The sequence below is a fragment of the Callorhinchus milii genome, unplaced genomic scaffold (assembly GCF_018977255.1).
Source record: "Callorhinchus milii isolate IMCB2004 unplaced genomic scaffold, IMCB_Cmil_1.0 Scaffold10, whole genome shotgun sequence".
Taxonomy (NCBI): domain Eukaryota; kingdom Metazoa; phylum Chordata; class Chondrichthyes; order Chimaeriformes; family Callorhinchidae; genus Callorhinchus; species Callorhinchus milii.
The window spans coordinates 12,487,493-12,507,854 of record NW_024704751.1 but is presented as its reverse complement, the minus strand read 5'-3'; the positions used below and the strand labels follow the sequence as shown (position 1 = coordinate 12,507,854).

General features: G+C 43.5%; 1 protein-coding gene across 1 annotated transcript; it reads right to left on the bottom strand.

Moving 5' to 3' along the window:
• Positions 1-3,538: 3,538 nt before the first annotated feature.
• On the bottom strand, positions 3,539-19,157 carry LOC103188682 (UPF0500 protein C1orf216 homolog). The gene is made up of 3 exons (XM_007908740.2): positions 19,117-19,157; positions 6,240-6,322; positions 3,539-4,490 (listed from the first exon to the last, which is right to left on the bottom strand). Exons 1-3 carry the CDS (start codon positions 19,135-19,137, stop codon positions 3,626-3,628), a joined length of 969 nt encoding a protein of 322 aa, XP_007906931.2. The 5' UTR covers positions 19,138-19,157; the 3' UTR covers positions 3,539-3,625.
• Positions 19,158-20,362: the final 1,205 nt, after the last annotated feature.

Genomic DNA, 20,362 nt, shown 5'->3' with positions numbered 1-20,362 from the left:
AGGCGCAGGTTGTGCAAGATCCAAAGCTTGGGGGGAGCCCAGAGTGTGCGTTGGGGTAACTATTGGAGTCTTACCAGCTAAAACCGCACAGCTTGGCCATCGAGAGGCCCACCTGGCAAGCTTTCCCGCTGACTTGTCCAGCTAGGACCACCCTATTCGTTAGGGCTTTGGTCTGCAGGGTTAACAGGAGCCGAGTGAGCTTCCGAAACTTCAAAATATCCTTCAAATGGACCCAACGCAGTCAAAACCATTTCAAATGTGGAAAAAACTTTAACCTACCATTAGAAAGGCATTGGTTTCAATCAGTGCACTGTGTGTAGATAGGAGCAGACTCTCAGAATCTAATTCCTTTTATGTAAAAATCAGTTTGAGCTTGTGGTTTTCTGCAGTTTTTATTGAAATTAAATTTGCAGACTGAATGACTAAATGGTACAAAAATCTACAAATTCTCTCCAACAAAATCCTAATCCAAGCATAGCTTTTCTTGGCAGACCAGTTATGTGCATTTCATTGAACGGTCTGTACTCTCTCGCGCTCTCTCTCTCTCTCCAGTAACTGACTTTCAGCTCAGTAAACAACATGGTTTAAATGCTTCATTATTCGCCCTATTGCATGTCTGGTTTATGAAGTCTCTCTTTCTTTCCCCCTCCCCACCCCAGAAATATGATAACTATTGTAAATGGGTTATAAATATTTAATCTCCGCCGTGTTTACAATGTTTCTATTGTGACAGCAGCTGTGCTGTTTATTTGTCATAAGATGCCTTATGACTTTCAGCTACACAGTATGTGGTTAGTGGGTTCAATCCGTATCATCGCATCCACACACAAAGACTGCCTAGTTTTGCATCTGATGTACACCGCTCACCATTTTGCCTTTGCGTAACAAATGATATTAAAGTGGATCAATTCTTCGAGGCTCGAGGTACAGAGGAAAGTTCTTTCGAGTCTGCGCAGCTTTTATGGATCATCAAAAAGCACGGAATGGGAAAATAAGAATAATAATGATCCTTGCATTCGATTCAGCGCATTATCAGCCTTCGAGACGTCTCAAAGCGCTTCATGGGGTATACTGTAAAGTGTAGTGACTGTATATTTTGTGAGCGGGACTAACAGGCAATTGCGCACAGCAGTGACCCACAGTTGTGGGCGGAGTGACCAAATGATTATTATTGTTTTTATTAATATTTTTGAAGGAATAATTACCTCCAGAAAAGCGACCTTGAATATAAACTTGGAAAGCCTCATTGACCTGTTTGGACCATTGATTGAACCACGGCTGTGCACGATTCTGCTGCTTGTCCTTGCTGACAGAAAGATGAAGCTTAGCAGCTACTGGGGTGGAAAGAGAGGGAAAATCTGAATAAAACTTTTACAAGCATTAGCGCACATGATAAAAAGATCAATATCGTCAGCTTGTCTCTAAAACGGTTTGGCTGGCAATGTTTAAAGGTACTTTAAATCAAGACATTATATAATCTACCTCTTTTGTTCAAATAAAGTGCAGAAATTATTGAATATTCATGATCATTATTAACTTTGTTTCACAGGGGGCACGGACAGACAGAAGGCTTCACTTTTAAACTGTTTAATGTAGATGATGCACCAAATTTAACACCAAATTAATTTTGACAGCTGCTCCCATTCTATTAAACCTTACTCATACAGACATTTATTCTTGATCAGTCTCAGTCCCAGACACAGACAGAGTATTTGCTCTCAGATGTCATGGGAGACACTTGAACCAAATGTGAACAGAAACAATTTATTTTAAATACTGCCAAATCTGACCAAATACATTTGACAGCAACTAAATTTACTAAAGTCACTAACGTAACTAAATTTACCAAAGCTTACTCGTTGTGAATTCTAGCCATGGAAAGGGTTTAAGGGTTTGTATCCCTGATCGAGAAACACAAACATGGAGTAATGTTGCTGATTTGTACACCTAATGTCGACAAGTACTAATAATCGCAATATCAGATCATATTTGTGAAAAAAACTTTCAGAATTACACTTCCACAAAATTCACCAATATATATATATATATATATGTGTGTGTGTGAGAGCTGAAATCACTGGAATGTGGTGGGTACCTATTTCACAACAGAATTATCATGTGGGCTGATCTACAGTAAATATATATACACGAGCAAACCCTGCAGTAAAAGGTCATCTCGTTCCCAGTCTGAATGGCACCAGGACAGCTCAATTATTCAATCTTTCTTTGTGTTTCACTTTTCTGTCCGTAATGAGGTCGATTCGGTCTTGTGAATGAGTCAGTGTTCGGCCTCAAATGCCTTGCAAAAACTCAATGCTCGCTTCACAGAGATCCACTGTTTCATGTCGTGTCATCTGCTGTACAGAACGCTCAGCTGTCCCGTGGAATGTGCTACTTGGTCAATACAGGTTCATCTGTACACCTGAGCTGTGCGCATCCTAAAGAGTGCCTTGGGACGTCCTCGCGGTGTGAAAGGCGCTCTACAAGTGTAATTTTGTATGGTATTTTGCACTGCATCCTCCACGCACGACTGCACACACTACCCATTGAACAACGTACCCGAAAAGACACCCGATACATCTCGGTAGTTCCAGAGTGTGTTTTTTTAATATACTAATGTTAACTTTTCTATTTAAAGGTCTATTACAACACATACAGTTTTTCACAGAGCTTTGCTTGGTTGCTGATCACACACTTTAAGACATGCAAGTGCACTAGTTTTGCAAACAGAAACTTTTAACCTTTGGCAGATTCCATTCCCACATCAAATTAAAGAAACTGAACAATAATATTCCATGTATTTGATGTAACGCCTTATCACATCTTCGAGACATTTCACAGTGCTTCACAGAATACAACGTAAAGTGAATTGACTGTATAATTTGTGCCGCAAAACATCTTTGTACTTTTCGAAACAAGGAATGTGTATCAAGTGCTTAAAGGGCTAAATAAGATCTTAATTGTGCAAAATCATGTGAACCAAAGATTGCATAGAGAGAAAAAAAAGCTGGATAAATAACAGGGTCTGGCACACATCAATAATAATAATAATTCTAGATATCTCAAAGTGCTTCACAGAATATACTGTAAAGTATAGCGACTGTATATTTATGGGTGAAACGCGGCAGCCAATTGCGCACAGCAGAGTCCCACAAACAGTCGTGGATTGAGTGACCACATTATTATTGATTTTTTTTTCTTGAGGGATTATTATCAGGTGTGCGGAGTAAGGAAACTTGCCCAAGGTTTCAGCCTGCCGGGAATCGAACCCAGGTCTCTCGCTTGCTATTTGGGAGACGTCCATGGCCTAAGTAAGCAATATTTTTGTGTTTCTCTTCCAGAAACGTAACACAACATTTACGGGTTAGGGAGTGAGCGGTTGGGCCAGATGAAATGGGGGGGAGGGGGGGCAAATGTGGCCCGCGGTAATCTCTACATTTGTGTCGACGGCTACTAATAATAACAGTAATCCTTTCATTTTCATATAGGGCCTTATCGTGTTGTTGAGACGTCTCAATAAAGCGCATCACGGGATATATCTATTGCCATTCTTTTATTTTACACACACATATGTCTCAACAGCCAAACATTTCATTGCGTTCGCTGTGTCTTAGCCGACTTGCTGCTAGATGACACCCTGTTTGATGAATTTGAGCAGTTCTTTGCGATTGCTTAGGATGGTGTCGTAGCTCTCCTGCAGGCGGCTTTGGTGGTCGACTACTTTCTGTTGGAGGTTACGGATCCAACGCAACAGAGCCAGCCTTCGGTACATGATGACCTGGGTCTGGTGCTTCTCTCTCTCTTGTTCCTTGAACCTCTGCTTCTCTTGAAGGTTCTGCACTGCCTCAAGCAGCAAAGGCAAGAAGGAGCCCGAGGCGGTTAGAGACCCCGGGACTTTCTCGACGCTGACGTCCTCGTTCTGCTGCCAGGCGGTGAAGTCATCTCTCTGCACAGTCTCAGCCACCTCCCAAATGCTTCCATCAACACTGTCTGGGCTTTCGATGCTCAAGCAGCTGCTGGAGTAGCCATTGTCATCCGAAGGGGAGACCGCAAACTCTTCGTAATCCTTGGCCGCGTTGGGCTTGTTGCCGTGACCCGTTCCGGTCACTCCCGGTGACATCCGCACGTTTTCAACGGAGAGTGGCTTGAGTCGACCCGATTCCAAACCCGGAGAATCGGCGGCAGCGACAAAGCAGGCGGCATCTCTCCCCAATTGGACGTCGGGCTCGCACTTTGCCTGGACGCCGTTGTCAAGTTGACTGACCATCTCTCGGAGGGCAGTTCCGCCCGCCTGACACTGGCCAACGTTCTCGTTCTTGTCGCAGGACTCCTCCACAAAGTTGAAGTTCTTGTCTTGTTTGAGTTCTGCGCCTCCCGTCGCCTTGTTTCTCATTTGAGCATTGACTTTTCCGTCACTAAACACAGGGCTTGAAGGAACCTCACGTGGCTTCACATGTTGGACAGTTAACATGCTGACTGCCTTTGTGAAGCTGAAAAATTGCAGCAGGTTTTAAGAGAGGCTTATAAAAACAGGCACATCCACAATGATGATAATCTGTCTGTAAGGTTTCAATGAATGATTTGATTTTTCGTTAACTATCGTGGAAACGATTGGTAAATAAAGTCAATAATCTTCGCATTTGATAAAGCGCTTTATCAGATCATAAGTCCTCAAAATATTTGAGATATTGAGTTACTTTACAGGAAGGTTGCTGTAATGGGCCTTTTTTTTTTGGTCGAACCGGGTGTCTGGCACACGTGGAAGCTCATCACCTTGCTTAAGAGTATATCAAAAACACACTGAGGATTCCATCCCGGGAAAATCCTGATTCACAATGTTAAAATAAACTACCAGTGGTAATCTTTCCTGACCAAAATAGGTCACTCACTCCAAAGCTGTTTGTAGGACACTATTGGGTGCAATCGGCTGCCGCATTTCGCCCACAAGATACACAGTCAATCCACTTCACAGTATATCCTGTGAAGCGCTTTGAGACGTCTCGACGACGTGATACAGCGCTATATCAAAGTGCGAGGATTATCATTATTGAAAAAATAAAACACCGATAGCCTAACAGCTAATTTTCCATGTAAGCTTTCCTGCCCAACTTCACATTGAGTTCTCTGCAAAATGGTGATTAATAAATGGGAAGGTGCTGAAATGTTGGACAGCGACAGACACACACTGACTGGGAGTCCGGGTTACAGTCAAGATCAAGAAATAAATATTTTTGTGTCAATTTCCCCTTTACGTTTTTCCACGAGTCCATCTCTTAAAAATTCCCAGACTGTCTCCTCTTTGTTAGAAGTCCTGCCCCCTGGACCATCGCACTAGGTTTCATTACTGGATTGGCCGATCGCTTTCCGGGGGCAATAATCCCTCCCCACCACCCCACACCACCCCCCCAAAAAAATTTTGTAGCCACTCAATCCACGACTGTTTATGGGACGTTTCTATGTGCAATTGGCTGCCGGGTTTTGCCCGCAAGGTATCCAGTTTACGGTCTATTCTGTGAAGCGCTTTGAGACGTCTCGAAAGCATAATAAGGCGCCAAATCAAACCCAAGGCTTATTATTATTAGCATTTCATTCTCAGCGTTCATTTTCAGGTTGTTCTTTTTCATTTCTTTCTCATTCTGTCTCTCCCCCCCTTCCCTAAACCCCCTCCCCCTCCCTCTCCCCCCACCAGCCATGATTAATGACCCCTTGCCACTCCATCCATCCATCCATCATCCATCCATCCATCACTGCTCAACCAGTCTTTCACACACATTCATCGAAACCGCGATGGGTTTTTTTTTTAAGGGAAGAAAAAAAAAATCAAATAAAACAAATCAGGTTGTTGAAAAAAAACGTGATTTGTTTCTATAAAAAAAATTAATGAATGAATGAATTTAAAAAACAGAATGACTCTGAGATGAGATGAGGCTCTTTAACAATACAAGAGAGAGAGAGAGACAGAGAGAGAGATCTGAACACAACCTCAAGGAAATAACCCAACTGAGATATATACATACACATGTTATTAAATTATACAATAAACCTCAGTCCCTCTCGTTCGCATTAAACCATGAGCATCGCATAATATTAATACAGTCTCCTCCCTTTCCCTTTAAACACCCTTGAGACACCCATCCACTGCAGCCACCCATCCCAGAGCCACAAGCTCTGGGGGAATTCATCCTATCTTCTAAGGGGCTTTATTTTCAAGGCAAAGGGGGAAAAAGGTAAGAGCTTACCAGGGTTGGAATGAAGGTGTGCTTTGTTTTTTAGCTGTGGAATTGTTTTCCCTTCTCAGGTCCTCTCCCCAAAGCCTGGTTTGCTGTCAATGAACGGAAATGCATCACTGGAGAGCGAGTGCTGGTGCAGTGTGTGTGTGTGTCTCACACCCAGAAACAAGCAGAGAAGGCAACCACTGACACAGCACCAGTCACTCACTCACTCACTCCTCTCTCACTGCTCACAGCTTTGGTCTCAAATGTCCTTTGATCTCATGTTCTGGGATAATCATTTATCAACTGTGTTCATTACAGGCACCAGAGTTAAGAGCTTCAGTCCCTGGCTGTCTGTCTTCAAGGCATTATTATTGATAATGGCAATAATAATAATAATAATAATAATGCTCCTTGCATTTGATGCAGCGCCTTAGCACGTACTTTGAGACGTCTCACAGCGCTTCAACAACAACAACTTGGATGTATATAGCGCCCTCCACCCCGGACGGCGTCTCAGAGGGCTTTACAGTAACGGATCCCAGGACTGAGCCGAGGGGAGGGGAAGGAGCCGGGGGGAGGGGGAGTGGGGGGGAAGGTGACCAAAGGTGCGGTCGAAAAGAAAGGTCTTCAGCAGAGACCTGAAAATGGGAAGGGAGGAAGTGAGACGAAGGGAGTGAGGAAGGCAGTTCCAGAGCCTCGGGGCATAGTGGCTGAAGGCACGGCCGCCGAGGGTGGAGCGGAGGACTCGAGGGGCGAGGAGGAGGCCAGACCCGGAGGAACGAAGGCAACGGGTACTGTTTTGAGGAGAGAGGAGGTCAGAGAGGTCGGGGGGTGCAGAGGTGAATACGAGGGTGAGGATCTTGAAATCGATCCTCTCTGGGACAGGGAGCCGGTGCAGTTTGTAAAGTGTATAGACTGTGTATTTTGTGGGAGAATAGTAATAATAATAATAATTCTGAGGTGCAATTATTTCACCCGCAAAAATACACAGTCAATTCACTTTACAGTGTAATCTGGGAAGCGCTTTGAGACGTCTCAATAAAGTGATAAAACGCTGGCTTATTATTATTATAATAATTTATTATAATAATTTAAGGGGGTAACGATCCCTTCTCACCCACAAAATAATAAATAAATAATAATTTGGTCACTCAATCCCCCAGTGACTGTTTGTGGGGACGCTGCTGTGCGCAATTGACTGCCGCGTTTCATCCACAAAACACGGGCACTCACTCCACTTTACAGTATATTCTGTGAAGCGCTTTGAGACTTCTCAATGATGTGATAAGGTGCTATATCAAATAGAAAGGCATATTATGATTATTATTGGAGCAACCGCAAAGAGATACCACGGCCTGAAAGGGTGGTGGAAGCAGATTCGATAGTAGCTTTCAAGAGGGAATTGGATAGGTACTTAAAAGACGGAGGTAGATAGATATTTGTTAGGTCAGGGTATTAAGGGATATGGGGCAAGAGCAGGTAATTGGACTTGAGGTACAGCTCGAGGGGCTGAATAACCTACTCCTGTTTCTATGTTTGTATGTTTCTGAAAAGGAAACATTCGCAGGGCTGTGGGGTAGGGGTAAGAACGGGGGGAGTGGGACTAGTTGGTAGCTTTCAAAGAGTCAGCCCAGGGCCTTGGATGGGCCTAATGGCCTCCTTGTGTAATGTAAGATTATATGATTCTATGTTATCATGTGAAAGTCAAGAGTCCTGTCAGCTCCACAGTCTTGTGATCTTTGCACCTTATCAATGTGTAATGTAAAAAACACCCCGCCCGTCTCCCCCAACAATAAACAAGATGTTTTTTCTGTCCAACAAACATGAATGGCCTTCTTTTAATTTATCTGAAATAAACACGTTGTCTTTTAAACACCCAAAGACGTCAAACGTATCAAAATATTTTTAGATTTAAGGAGCGGCACATCACATGAATCAGCATTGCTGTTTTGCATCCCCAAAAAAACAGATCACTCAATCCACGGCTGTTTGTGGGGACGCTGCTGTGCGCAATTGGCTGCCGCGTTTCGCCCACAAAATACACAGTCACTACACTTTACAGTATATCCTGTGAAGCGCTTTGAGACGTGATAAGGAGCTATATCAAATGCAAAGATTATTATTATTATTATTATCCACTTGGAATTTGAGACCATCAGTGGTAGCTATCATGGGCACATGCCTGTTAATCAACGTAATTAAGTTACTTGTTTTCATTAATATCCTCGTTCGTGTTTAGAAAATGGTTAAAAAAGTTGAATTTGCATGTCCCAGAAATAAGCCTTTTCTAGACTGAGAAGACCTCTTGAATTAGGTGGGGTTTACTTGCAGTATCCAACGTTACTGAGCCATTCACTAATTACTGCTGTACATTACTATTCAAGACAATCCAATCGTTTCTAGTATTCAAATGACTACATTCCATTAAAATTTGCTTGAACAAAATAAATCACATTGATGAATGCACCAATTAAGACAATTACGGGGAGGACTTTATCTCAGAAATCCCTTTAATATGAGGGCTCTGAAAATATGCCAACCCAGTTGAAGGAAGCCTACAGTTTCTTTCCTCCCCGTGTCTCAGTGACACTTAGAGTCAGACAGCTGCCAAATAATGTTCCAATGAGAGACGTTAAACTGTAAGACTTCAGCCTTACTCACAACGATCTAATGATCTAATATCTTATACAGGGTCTATCGCCCACAAAATACACAGTCAATTCACTTTACAATATATTCTGTGAAGTGCTTTGAGGTGTCTCGAAGACGCGATAAAACGCTGCATCAAATGCAAGGATTATTATTATTATTATAGTCACTTCGCGAGGAAATACTGGCTATAATCTCCGCTCACCCATAAGATCAGAGAGGGCCAGTGCAGGGAAAAGTGAATGTAAATAAGTACGATTTATCATAAAAAAAATCAAAGCCATTCATCAATAAAAACTGCGAGAATTCCACTGATCCACGTATCCAAACGCCTTTGATTTGTGCCTTGGTTCTTTCCTCAGAAGCAATAGATTTGATTCCATCAATATCTTACAAATGGTTAGATGTAAGAGAGCACAAGTTAGCAAATACTATTTAAATATAAAAGATGTTTACGTTGTACTGGGATGCGTTCCAGGAGAGTGGGACAGAACGTTCTGAAAACCCGTGCTTCTCTTTTTTTTTCACTTAAACCGCAAAAGAAAGGAGAAAATTGTTGAGGAATTTCAGTCAATGTTGGAGACTTAGAATTCAGCCTTAGAGCAGGATCTCCCAGTGGTCTTTGGGAAGTGTCAACTTCCTGTGTAAGCAGCACTAATGATGGAGAGATGAAAGTAAAACCTCGATTCTGTAAATCTCAGGAGGGACGGCCGACACTTTGAGAGTTGCAATCAAAAGGAGCTCATTCGGAGATCAAAGCTGCACAGGCATTGATGTTACACCATCGGGGGAGTTTTCTGTCAGACTCCTCATTCTACCCTACAGACCACAGAGTGTTTGGTCCTCTCCTTCCCCCACACGATCTTCTTCAACCCGTCTATCTTTGATCGGAATTGCAAATAATAATAATAATGATAATAATAATCCTGGCATTTGATACAGCATCTTATCATGTCTTCTCGACGTCTCAAAGTGCTTCACAGGATAGACTGTAAAGTGAATTGACTGTATATTTTGTGGACGAAACGTGGCGGCCAATTGGGCACAGCAGCGTCCCCACAAACAGCCGTGGATTGAGTGACCAAATTATTATTATTATTTGTTTTTGAAGGAATTATTACCTCCGGAAAAGCGATCCGCCAATCGACTAACAACACTGCTGCTGGGGAAACAGAGGCGTGTGGAGTAAGGAAACTTGCCCAATATTTCGCCCTTCCGGGAATCGAACCCTGGTCCTCTCGCGTGCGAGGCGAGTGCTCTAACCACTGAGCTACAGGACTCCACATAACATTTCAGCATTGTTTTCGATTGTTCAAGGCCTGAAGATAGGGAGCCCATATTTCATCGCGTGTGTGTCACACACGTGCCAGAGAAATCCTAGTCACTTTCACTTGAGTGAAGACAATGGAGAACATTGACAATGAGATTGCGACTGAGGCCAATCCATGGGTTCAGTCGATATAATTAATCACAAGAATTCAGACCCCAGATTGAAATACTTTCCGTAATCCGACAGGGCTTCATACTCTATGGATTTCACACATTTAAAAGTTCTGTTAGTTTTGTTGGCATTTATACGTTAATATCATAGAAACACAGCAACAGAAGGAGGTATATTCAGCCTATCCAATCATTCTGTCAGTGTGTTAGATCACGTCCCATCTTTTTGGGCTGGGTAGACACGTTTATAAATATTATGGAATTGTTAGGTAAGGGTATAATTGCTAGGTCAGGGTATCAAAGGATATGGGGCAAGGGCGAGTAATTGGAGTTGAGGTGCAGATCAGCCAATATCTTATAGAATGGCGGAATAGGCTTGAGAGGCTGAATGGCCTCTTCTTGTTCCTATGTCCCTATGTTAAATCCCGTGAAGCACTTTGAAATGTTTCTACGATGTGATGAGGGGCTATATCAAACACAAGGATTACTATTTACCCAAACTTACACAAACCAGCCCTGTTAATAAAACAGATTCTGTTTACCTGGTGGGAAAGTAAGGTCGTTGATATCAAATATGAAGCTTTAAAATTGTTATTAATAACTTAAAAAACTCCTAATGTGGTGAGTCAGAGGACACACCTACCGCTGAAATGAGAGATGGAATTAATTAATCGTGTTAATTGTCACATTTTCTAAACTCATATAAAATCAAATCAAGAATAAATTTTGCAATAACTCATATCATAATTTCTCTACTTAGCAAATTCAGAGAGAGTTATTATTGCATCGAAGAGCAATAATACATATATGAATTATGCTGAAGGATTTACTTATTCAAATTCCAAAACAGATTTCCTCTACAACTCCAAACCTGTGAATATGAGCTTTATAAAACTATGAAACATCTTCATTATGCCATTTGGGGTAACATTAATTAACTGTGCTAATTTCATCCATTTGCATATGCTGATTCAATTAATTGCCAAATAGAGCGACGTGACACAGACAAACACTGTTAATCCTATCGTTATGTTTGCAGCGTGTTTTTCTATTTTATTTCCAACGTTCGATTATTTCGGTTTTTCTGGGAGGAATCTGCCATCAAGTCCGTCCTCAATGACTCTACTACAGGCTGGAGCTGATTTGATTGAGGAGCTAAAAATAATGAAAGGCATTGACAGGTTAGGGAGTAGATGTGTCTTCCTACTGGCAAAGGGATCCATTTCAGGGGTCATCGCCTTAAAATCATGACAGCCCTGTGGGATCCTGTAGTGTAGTGGTTAGCAAGTTGGCTTCGCAAGCGAGAGGATCCGGGTTCGATTCCAGGCCGGGGAGAAACCTTAGGCAAGTTTCCTTACTCCTCACACACACACACACACACACCTGTTTACCCAGCAGTAAGTAGGAACCCGGTCGTTAGTCGATTGGCGGATTGCTTTTCCGGGGGTAATAATCCCTTCACAGTAAAAAAATAATAAGTTGGTCACTCAATCCATGACTGTTTGTGAGACAGACACCGCTGTGCGCAATTGGCCGCTGCGTTTTGCCCACAAAATATACAGTCAATTCACTTGACGGTATATATCCTGCGAAGGGCTTTGAGACGTCTTGAAGACCAGTGTAAAAATCTATTCAGTACAAGCAATATCTTACGATTTTCCTAAACTCTTCCAAACAAACTTTGGACAGACAGACAGACGTTTCCGAATTAACCTGCAGTATTTTATTTTATTTTATTTTATTGTCTCGTTTATCTGTGCTTCCATTGAGCAGACACCTTAGTAGCTGATAGAAATGTGGCAAATCGGTCTCGCACTTAGTAGAGAGTGCATTCATCAGTGCTGTGACTAGACATTTTTCACTGGTTTCTCATTCTCTCTCTCCGTCTCTCGCTTTCTCTCTTTCTCTCTCTCTCTCTCTCTCTCCATCTCCCACCTTTCTCATTGTCTCTCTCGTTCTCTCTCCCTCGTCTTGCAGGGAGTCAAAGGCCAAGCTCTTAAATGTTTCATAATTTTTCAACATTACTAATGACGCCCAAATTCAAATCAGCGCAAAGTATCGGAATAAAAAGTCAGTGTCTTTTACTCATAGGTCAATGGACGCCAGGAGGCTTAGGGGGAATGTGGCCTCGTAGCTCTCCCCACATTTCTCACACGTCTGCCCTTTAAGACTGAAGCCTTATTAATGTCGGATCATATCGGTTGCCCTCATTTTCGGTGAATTATTGTAATTGTGGGTGTTAGAAATGTGTTGTAATCACTATACATCAAACGGAATCACAGACTGATGCTAATTGATCTAACGAGAGCTGGCTCTTTAAAGGCATGTCTCCTGCTCGGCTCGCAATCCGACGGCAGATGAGGCGAAGAAATAGATTGCGCGGTCCGTTTCCACGGAAACCGGAGTCATCTGATGTCTTGTTAGAGAGAGGAGAAGTTCTGTCACTATCCCCACAGGGCTCATTAATAAAAGGCCTAAAGTGACCAAACATCATTGAAAAACACTTACAGAGAGCGAGAGGGATTGCGTCTCCCAGTCAGGACCCTCCAACGTGTCCTTTTTTTTTTTACCAGCTTTCTACCTGATTTGTGAGCAGTCATTTATTCCACCCCTCGGGCGAGCAAATCTAGTAGATATCAAGCTTTGAAAAATGTAACATTGCAAGTGTGTAAAAAAAAAGGAGAGGCCGAGTTCATCCTCCTGGACCGCACCGTGCAACAGCTAATAAAATAAGAATCACTGGCGCGGAAACCACACCACCCGGAAGGAGATCTGAATATTTACTAAACCAGAGCCGGAGTGTGAAACACAATACGCGGTTTCAAGATTTGCAACTAATTCGCACGGGCAAGAATTTTTGGAAAGAACTCACAAAACTATTTAAACGCTTTCCCCCCCCACCCCACCCCACCCCCCCCCCCCCCCGCGCGCCCCACCCCACATCTCGCCACCGCGCAGGCCTGTAAAGTTATACTAAAAGTAATAATAATGATAGTAATCCTGGCATTCGATACAGCGCCTTATCGCGGCTTCCAGACGTCTCAAAGCGCCTCACAGGATACACTGTAAAGTGAATTGACTGTATATTTTGTGGGCGAAACACGGCAGCCGATTGCACACAGCAGCGTCTGTCCCACAAACAGTCGTGGATTGAGTGACCAAATTATTATCATTGTTATTTTTTAAAAAAGGCAATCCGCCAAACGACTGACAACCGGGTTCTTACTTACTGCAAAGTAAACAGAGGTGTGCGTGGAGTAAGGAAACGCCCAGAGTTTTGCCCTGACCCGCTCGGGAATCAAACCCGGGTCCTCCCGCTTGCGAGGCGAGTGCTCTTAACCGCTGAGCTACGGGACTCCACGTAGCTCCTTCAGGAATGTTTCATCTCTTTGGATAGTACTTCAGACGTGTTTTGTTGGATTACAGCCCACAGTCCCAAAGCAAGAATTGATTTTCCACCACTTCTTACACTGATCCAGGAGGGTATTAAATGCTCGCAGCTTTGGCAGCCAAGTCCTGCTCTGTTACCACTTGCTCTGACTTTTGGTAGATTTCGATGTAACGATAATAACCAGGAAATCTGCGTGAAGGGAAATATTGCAAACATGAATTGGATTCTTTTCAAAGTCGGAATCATTCCGAGACATGAAGCGTTTATGTTTCTGGTGGAGATTCAGAGTTATATATTTGTGTGAGTGAAATGTTACCTCGCTCTTACCAGTCATCAGCCACACCCTAGCCTCCTTCAAGGCCTGTCTCAAGACCTTCCTCTTTGGCCAAGTCACCCTCCCACTCCCCACCCCCTCGCCCTCCACACCTCGATTCCAACCCCCAGCTCAGTGCGAGTCCACCATCTTGGGACGTCCTCCCGACATGAAAGGCGCTGGATAAATACAATCTGTTGATGTTGGACACCAATATATGCTCACTGTGCCCCAACAGTAGTCCTTTGAGTTCAAGTTTTAATCTAGTCTGTTCGTACTTAGTCTTTTTAAATATCTTGAATAATAATCATTAGGAAGAGACCTACTGATCACCTTATTGCAATAATTACATTATCTGAAAACAGACTTCACTAATTAATGAGTTTGCAGCTAATGGTGTCTGTCATTACGGGACAGACGATTTCAAATGGCATATTTCACCGCAGCATTTTAGCACTAAGCCCATAATCTGGCTGTACATGTTCCGTTGAGGTTGACAATGAAATCCTGTGGTATGTCTCCCAGGAGAATGTTAAGCATCAAGATGCAGGCAACTTCCTGGACACCTCATTACAGCTGGGATATCTGCGATTAGCACTAGAGAATTAACAAGACAGTCAAAGGAGAAAGACGTCTGATAACCCTGAGAAAAGGAGATCAGTGGATAGTTATTCGATCTCTTAGTTGGTAAAGTATTTACTCTTTTCCCTCCTTCACCTCACCTCCCTGTGCCATTCACCAAACCAGTAGAGAATGGGTCTAACCAGCCATGGAATAATTGAGGTCTGTCTTACTCTCATCATCAACATCAGTGATTGTTTTCACAGTGAGATTTCCTCTCTTAAAGACTCAACACAATCCTAAATCCTCACCTTAGTGACCCAAAGGGTGACACGTAACCGTGATTGAGTTTGACTCAAAAACAAATATGCCTCAAAGCGCTTCCTGTAATTATTGTCAAGTCTAGTGACTGTGTCTTTGTAGGGAGAGCGCAGCAGATAGATGGACAGTAAAATCCCGTTAACCACTTTATCTGGAGGATTGTTCACCGGGTTCACAGTTGAGAAGAGAATCTTCCTTCTGTTTTCAAACGATGACTTGAGATCTTTAACTTCAACCTGACAATGTAGCCGGGATATCAGTTTAAGGTATAAAAACAGAAGTTGCTGGGAACGCTCTCTCCATAGATGCTGCCAGACCTGCTGAAGTGTTCCCAGCGAATTCTGTTTCTATTTCAGGCTGCCAGCCTCGGCAGTAATTTTGTCTTTTATCAGTTTAAGGTGCCTGGAAGGATGTCACCTCTGCTCCCCCGGTATTGCCCTTAAGTGTCAGCCTAGACTGTGAGATATAAAGAGTTGCTGGTAATTAGATACTGGCATCTTTTCAGCACACAAAGGAAAAAAACTTCTCTGAGCCTAGAACTCTAGACGTTTCTGGAGAAGTCTAGAGAAGGCACCTGCTTCATATTTACACCAGGAATATTAAACAGCATGCAACGATCTAATAAGGCAAATGGCTTATTCCATCCCTTCTAGGCTTATTCAGTAATATTTTTAGACTCTGTGAGTGATGATATCCAGAGTGGCAATGCTTCTTTGCCCGCTTCCCTGTTGCCCAATCTGGGAGCTTCTGACGGGAAGTTCTCAGGGTAGGTAAACACTGTTGACCGGTGAGATGAAATAGTTGACCCGTTTGGGCTACTGGCTTGAACTCGGCCTGTTGTAAAATGTCCCCTCTATCCTGTTCGCCCGACCTGCCTAGGTGTGGGCTAAACGTGGGATAATGGATCGGCTGCCAGCGAGCTTCAAGGCAGTAATTCAACTGAGCAGCTGCGATGATGCCCTGAACTGCGAGAGTGAAGCTCGATCAGTTTATAAACGTCAGCAGGGCAGTTACAGCTGAATTACTGCCTCCAACTCCCTGCCAGAACCTCTCGTCGTGCTCTTTATATTATCCAGCCTCTAGTATATTTTTGAAAAAGGGTACATTTTTTTTTTGGGGGGGAGGTCTTCTTTTCACCGCCTTCACGTCCAGCGAGTGAAACTTCTCTTTCTTTTTCTCTTTCGTGTAGCGGCCTGCGATTTTTAACGTTCACCCGAACAAGTGGACTGCCAGGAACTCGGTTTGACCTCTCACCCGAAGGGCAACACCTCAGAAAATGCAGCGTTTCCCCTACACTGTGTTGACCTGGACCGTGAGCTCGAAGTCCCAACGTGAAGCTTGAACCCGCAACCTCTTGACTCGGAGACAAGAGTGAGCTCTCTGAGCCCGGCTGACACGTGCAAAATACACTGTATGATCTCTTACGTGTGGTACATATACAAGCTACTGTGTATGTAATAATAATTGAAGGGTAACAATCCCTACAAAAAATAATAATAATAATAATTTGGTCACTCAATCCACGGCTGTTCGTGGGGACGCTGCTGTGCGCAATTGGCTGCCGCGTTTCTCCCGCAAAATACACAGTCAGTTCACTTTACAGCGTATCCTGTGGAGCGCTTTGAGACGTCTCGAAGACGTGATCAGGCGCTGTGTCAAATGCCGGGATTATTATCGTTATTATTGTTGTGATATCAGATCGCCACATTTGTTGGAAAACCTTTGCTGAATTCTGGTGGAGAACGAAGACGTTTCGGCTTTAAACTTTTTTGTAGATTTTTTTTTTGGTACAGAATTCCAAGAAGCTCCGAGACATGTGTGGACAACGTACGGATGTGTTCCCAGGCCTCCACACAAATAACACGCTGATTTTTTTTAACCCCTTTGTGGCTAACCCGCCGGCAGAGAATCGACACCCTTTGATAATTTGTTTTTATTGGAAATCCATTGGAAAACAGGGTTGGGAACAATTTTCAGCCGGTGCGTTTGTACGACAAGCAGATGTTTCTTTGGAATAAAGTACCTATGGAATAATGGATAGCAGCCAGCGAACTGAAAGCCCGTAATCTAATCGAGGGGTTCACATGATGTCATAAACCACGCGAGCCAAGCTTTCGATTCGATTACGGACTGGAAATCATTGCCTTTTATCTGTTCTTCTTTAGAATTTATGCTGGACATTTTTTCGGTGGTTGATCGCATTACTTTTGATGGCTGCATTTTTTCGGCCCCACAGAGCAGTCTCCAGTCAGGTTATCGAGTGCCCTGAACATGTCCCGTAAATAGTAATAACCCTTGTCCCTTTGACGCAGAGCATCATCCACGTCTTTGAGACGCCTCAAAGCGCTTCACGGGATAAACCGTAAAGTGCAGTGACTGTGTATTTTATGGGCGAAACGTGGGTTTCAATGACGCGATAAGGCACGATATCAAATGCAAGCATTATTATTATATTATTATTATAAGTACACTAGGAGTTGATGTGGAGTTTTAGTTTTAGTTTATTCAGAAAGCTATTGCTCCCTCCCTGTTCTATGATTTGAACGGCGCTGGGCGGGCGGGGGGAGGGAAAGGGGTGGCGGAACAGAGGCCGAGCAGTTAATGTGAGTGTGAACTTCCATTCCCAATCGATCACTGTGTCTCTTCTTTATTTCAGTGGCCACCATTAGTTTTTATTGACTGGCACATTCTATCAATAGCAGCCCTCTGAAAAGGGAGCCTTTTGTATTTATGAACCTCTCTGTGCTGTGTGGCTATCGCACTCTATCATCCGAATGGCCTTTCCGGCCCCCAAGACGGACGGCCACTCTGTCAATGCTTTCAATCCGGCCTTTAAAACCAATTACTTTCTTATTAAAACCGGCGTGGGTCCTACAGGCAGGGCTGAGTCAGGAGCACAGACCCCTGATGGCAAGCATCTGTCACCAGGGAACCAGATAAGTCGTTCGATGTGTCAGGGTTAATAGAAATTTAGCGCCCAGGGGCAGGTCCAAACAAAGGCACTGTTGTGGCTGCACTATCAGTGTGAGCGATTTATACACATTCTTTACTTGTATTTCCACAGCGGCTAACAACTGCTTACAATCCTCCGTTCTATCAGAAAGCCTCCATCGTGGACCGGCATTATATTATATTATATTATATCGTATTATACATAGATTTTAAAGGAACACTTCGATAGATGTCCATTAAGATATTAATTATTCCAAAACCGTTTTGAGGTTTAATCGATTTTCGCTCGATGGATGGATGAACCGTAAAGCCTTTGCCTGTCAATATGTTTAAAGCTTTGCGCTTCTGATTCTGAAAGAAGGCCGAGTATGTACTTACAGTGTTTTTATTATTTTAATATAAAATCAATCGCCTTCCCACACAGGCCCCTTCCTCCCTTCCTCACCTGAATTTCTAGGTTGCGCAAGAGAATTCATGGAGGGCATTGTCGATGTGCTTAAAGAGCTGTGTCCCAGAGAGACTGGGGCGGGGGGTGGGGAGATGGGGAGGCAGGGGAAAGAGCCACACGATGTTGGTAACTTGTCAACTGTGCGCAATTGGCTGCCGCGTGTCAAAATAATGCACCTAATACTTTCTGGAACTAGGTAAGCAGGATGTGTGTCCCTCCAGGGAGATACAGAGAGAGAGAGCGAGAGCGAGAGAACGCATTCCAGTCCAACAATCTATCCCTGGGATTTCCTTGTGCAAACGGGATGCGTGAAATCTCAGCTTGGTTTGGAGACTCTGAAGCAATGGTGACGGGTTTCCCCGCGTGCGTCTGACCCACTCCCCCCACCCCTCCCCTCCCCTTCCCCCCACCCCCACCCCACCCCCCAACAAAAAACCTACGAGCTTGTGATGCGAGCGCAACGGTCAGTGAGCGAGCTGCTGGCACAGTGTTTTGAGAGCTCTCTCTGCTTCCCAATGTTAGGGTCGGATTTTTTCATTTCTTTACGAGAAGGTAAGAAAGCCCCAGGTGAAGAAAGTAAAAAAAAAAGAAGAGAGAGAAAAATCCAATTAAAATGCTGCACAATGGCGCTGCTTTGGTGGAAAAAAACAGCAATAATTCCAGTTGGAAGAAAAAAAATCTAGAAAGGAAAGATCAAAGGGGCCGAAACACATCAAAGCTATTTCGATCTGAACTATTCCCTTGTAGAAAATAATAAACAAAGACGCTTCAAAGATAGCCTTCCAGAAGCTACCAGGCTTGATGCTTTCCCCCCGTACCCACTTACGATAGTGAGATTGATCAGCATCAACTTGTTTATGTCATGAGATTGTTTCTCCTGTCTTCAGCTGCAGCTTTTGGTCCTCGAGATGATTTGTGTTTTTTATTTTAATGATCCTTTTTTTGTTTTCTGTGTTGGGGACGACTTCAGAACACCCAGAGACCTTGCACGTTCCGTGTTCAGGCAGATAAAACTGGCTTCCTGTTTGGTAACAAGTCTGTGCGTGNCCCCCTTGCTCGCTGCAAGGAACCGCAGTCGCTCTCAGTAGAATCCACCTTAAGCTTTGATTTTGTTTTCATTCAGATCATTGGCACCAACGCAAATAGCCTCAGGAACCTGGAATCCTGCAGGGTTTTTTTTTTCAGCTTTGCAGTGAATAATAAATAATAATCCTGGCATTTGATACAGCGCCTTATCACGTCTTCGAGACGTCTCAAAGCGCTTCACGGGACACGCTGTAAAGTGAATTGACTGTGTATTTTGTGGGCGAAACACGACAGCCAATTGCGCCCAGGAATGTCCCACACACAGTCGTGGATTGCGTGACCGAATTATTATTATTGTTTGTGTGAAGGGATTATTACCGGCGGAAAAGCGATCCGCCAATGGACTAACGACCGATTAGTCAGTTGAGGTTGATCACGTGGTGACTGTAGTGAGCTGGTCACCGAGAAGCCATAATAAGTGATTCACAAACAGCTACAGCTAAAGGCTATACCAATGGTTCAATGGTTCTGTAAGTACATTGATCCAAAGTGAAGAAGGAGAAATTAAACAGATTGAAGACGCAATTGAATAGCAATAATAGAGTTGCATGTGTGCTGTCTTGTCAAATTGAGAGTAACTTCGATGACTGAGACTTAACCTTTTGCTCTCGTCCTTCAGTTGTTCAAGCGATCCTCGGCTTGGCAAGCCGCTCCATGTGCGTCCATTAATACTTAATTCATTCTGACACTTAATCGGCCCCATTTACAGTTACATCCTCCAACCACCAATTCACAGTTTGCTTTGAATTCCACCCGCAGTTTCAGTGCAAAACAGGGTGAGTGAGTGAGACACCATTTGACCCACGCGAAATGTACAAACGTCAGATTTCAAAGAGCAGAGATACTTCCTCTTCTTTGCATTTGATCCAGCGCTTTTCACGCTGGAAGAATGCCTCAAACGCTTCTGGGAATGGATTGTGTAGTGTAGTGACCATGTGTATTTTGCAAGCCAATGTGACAGCCAATTAGGAAGTTCCCAACCAATA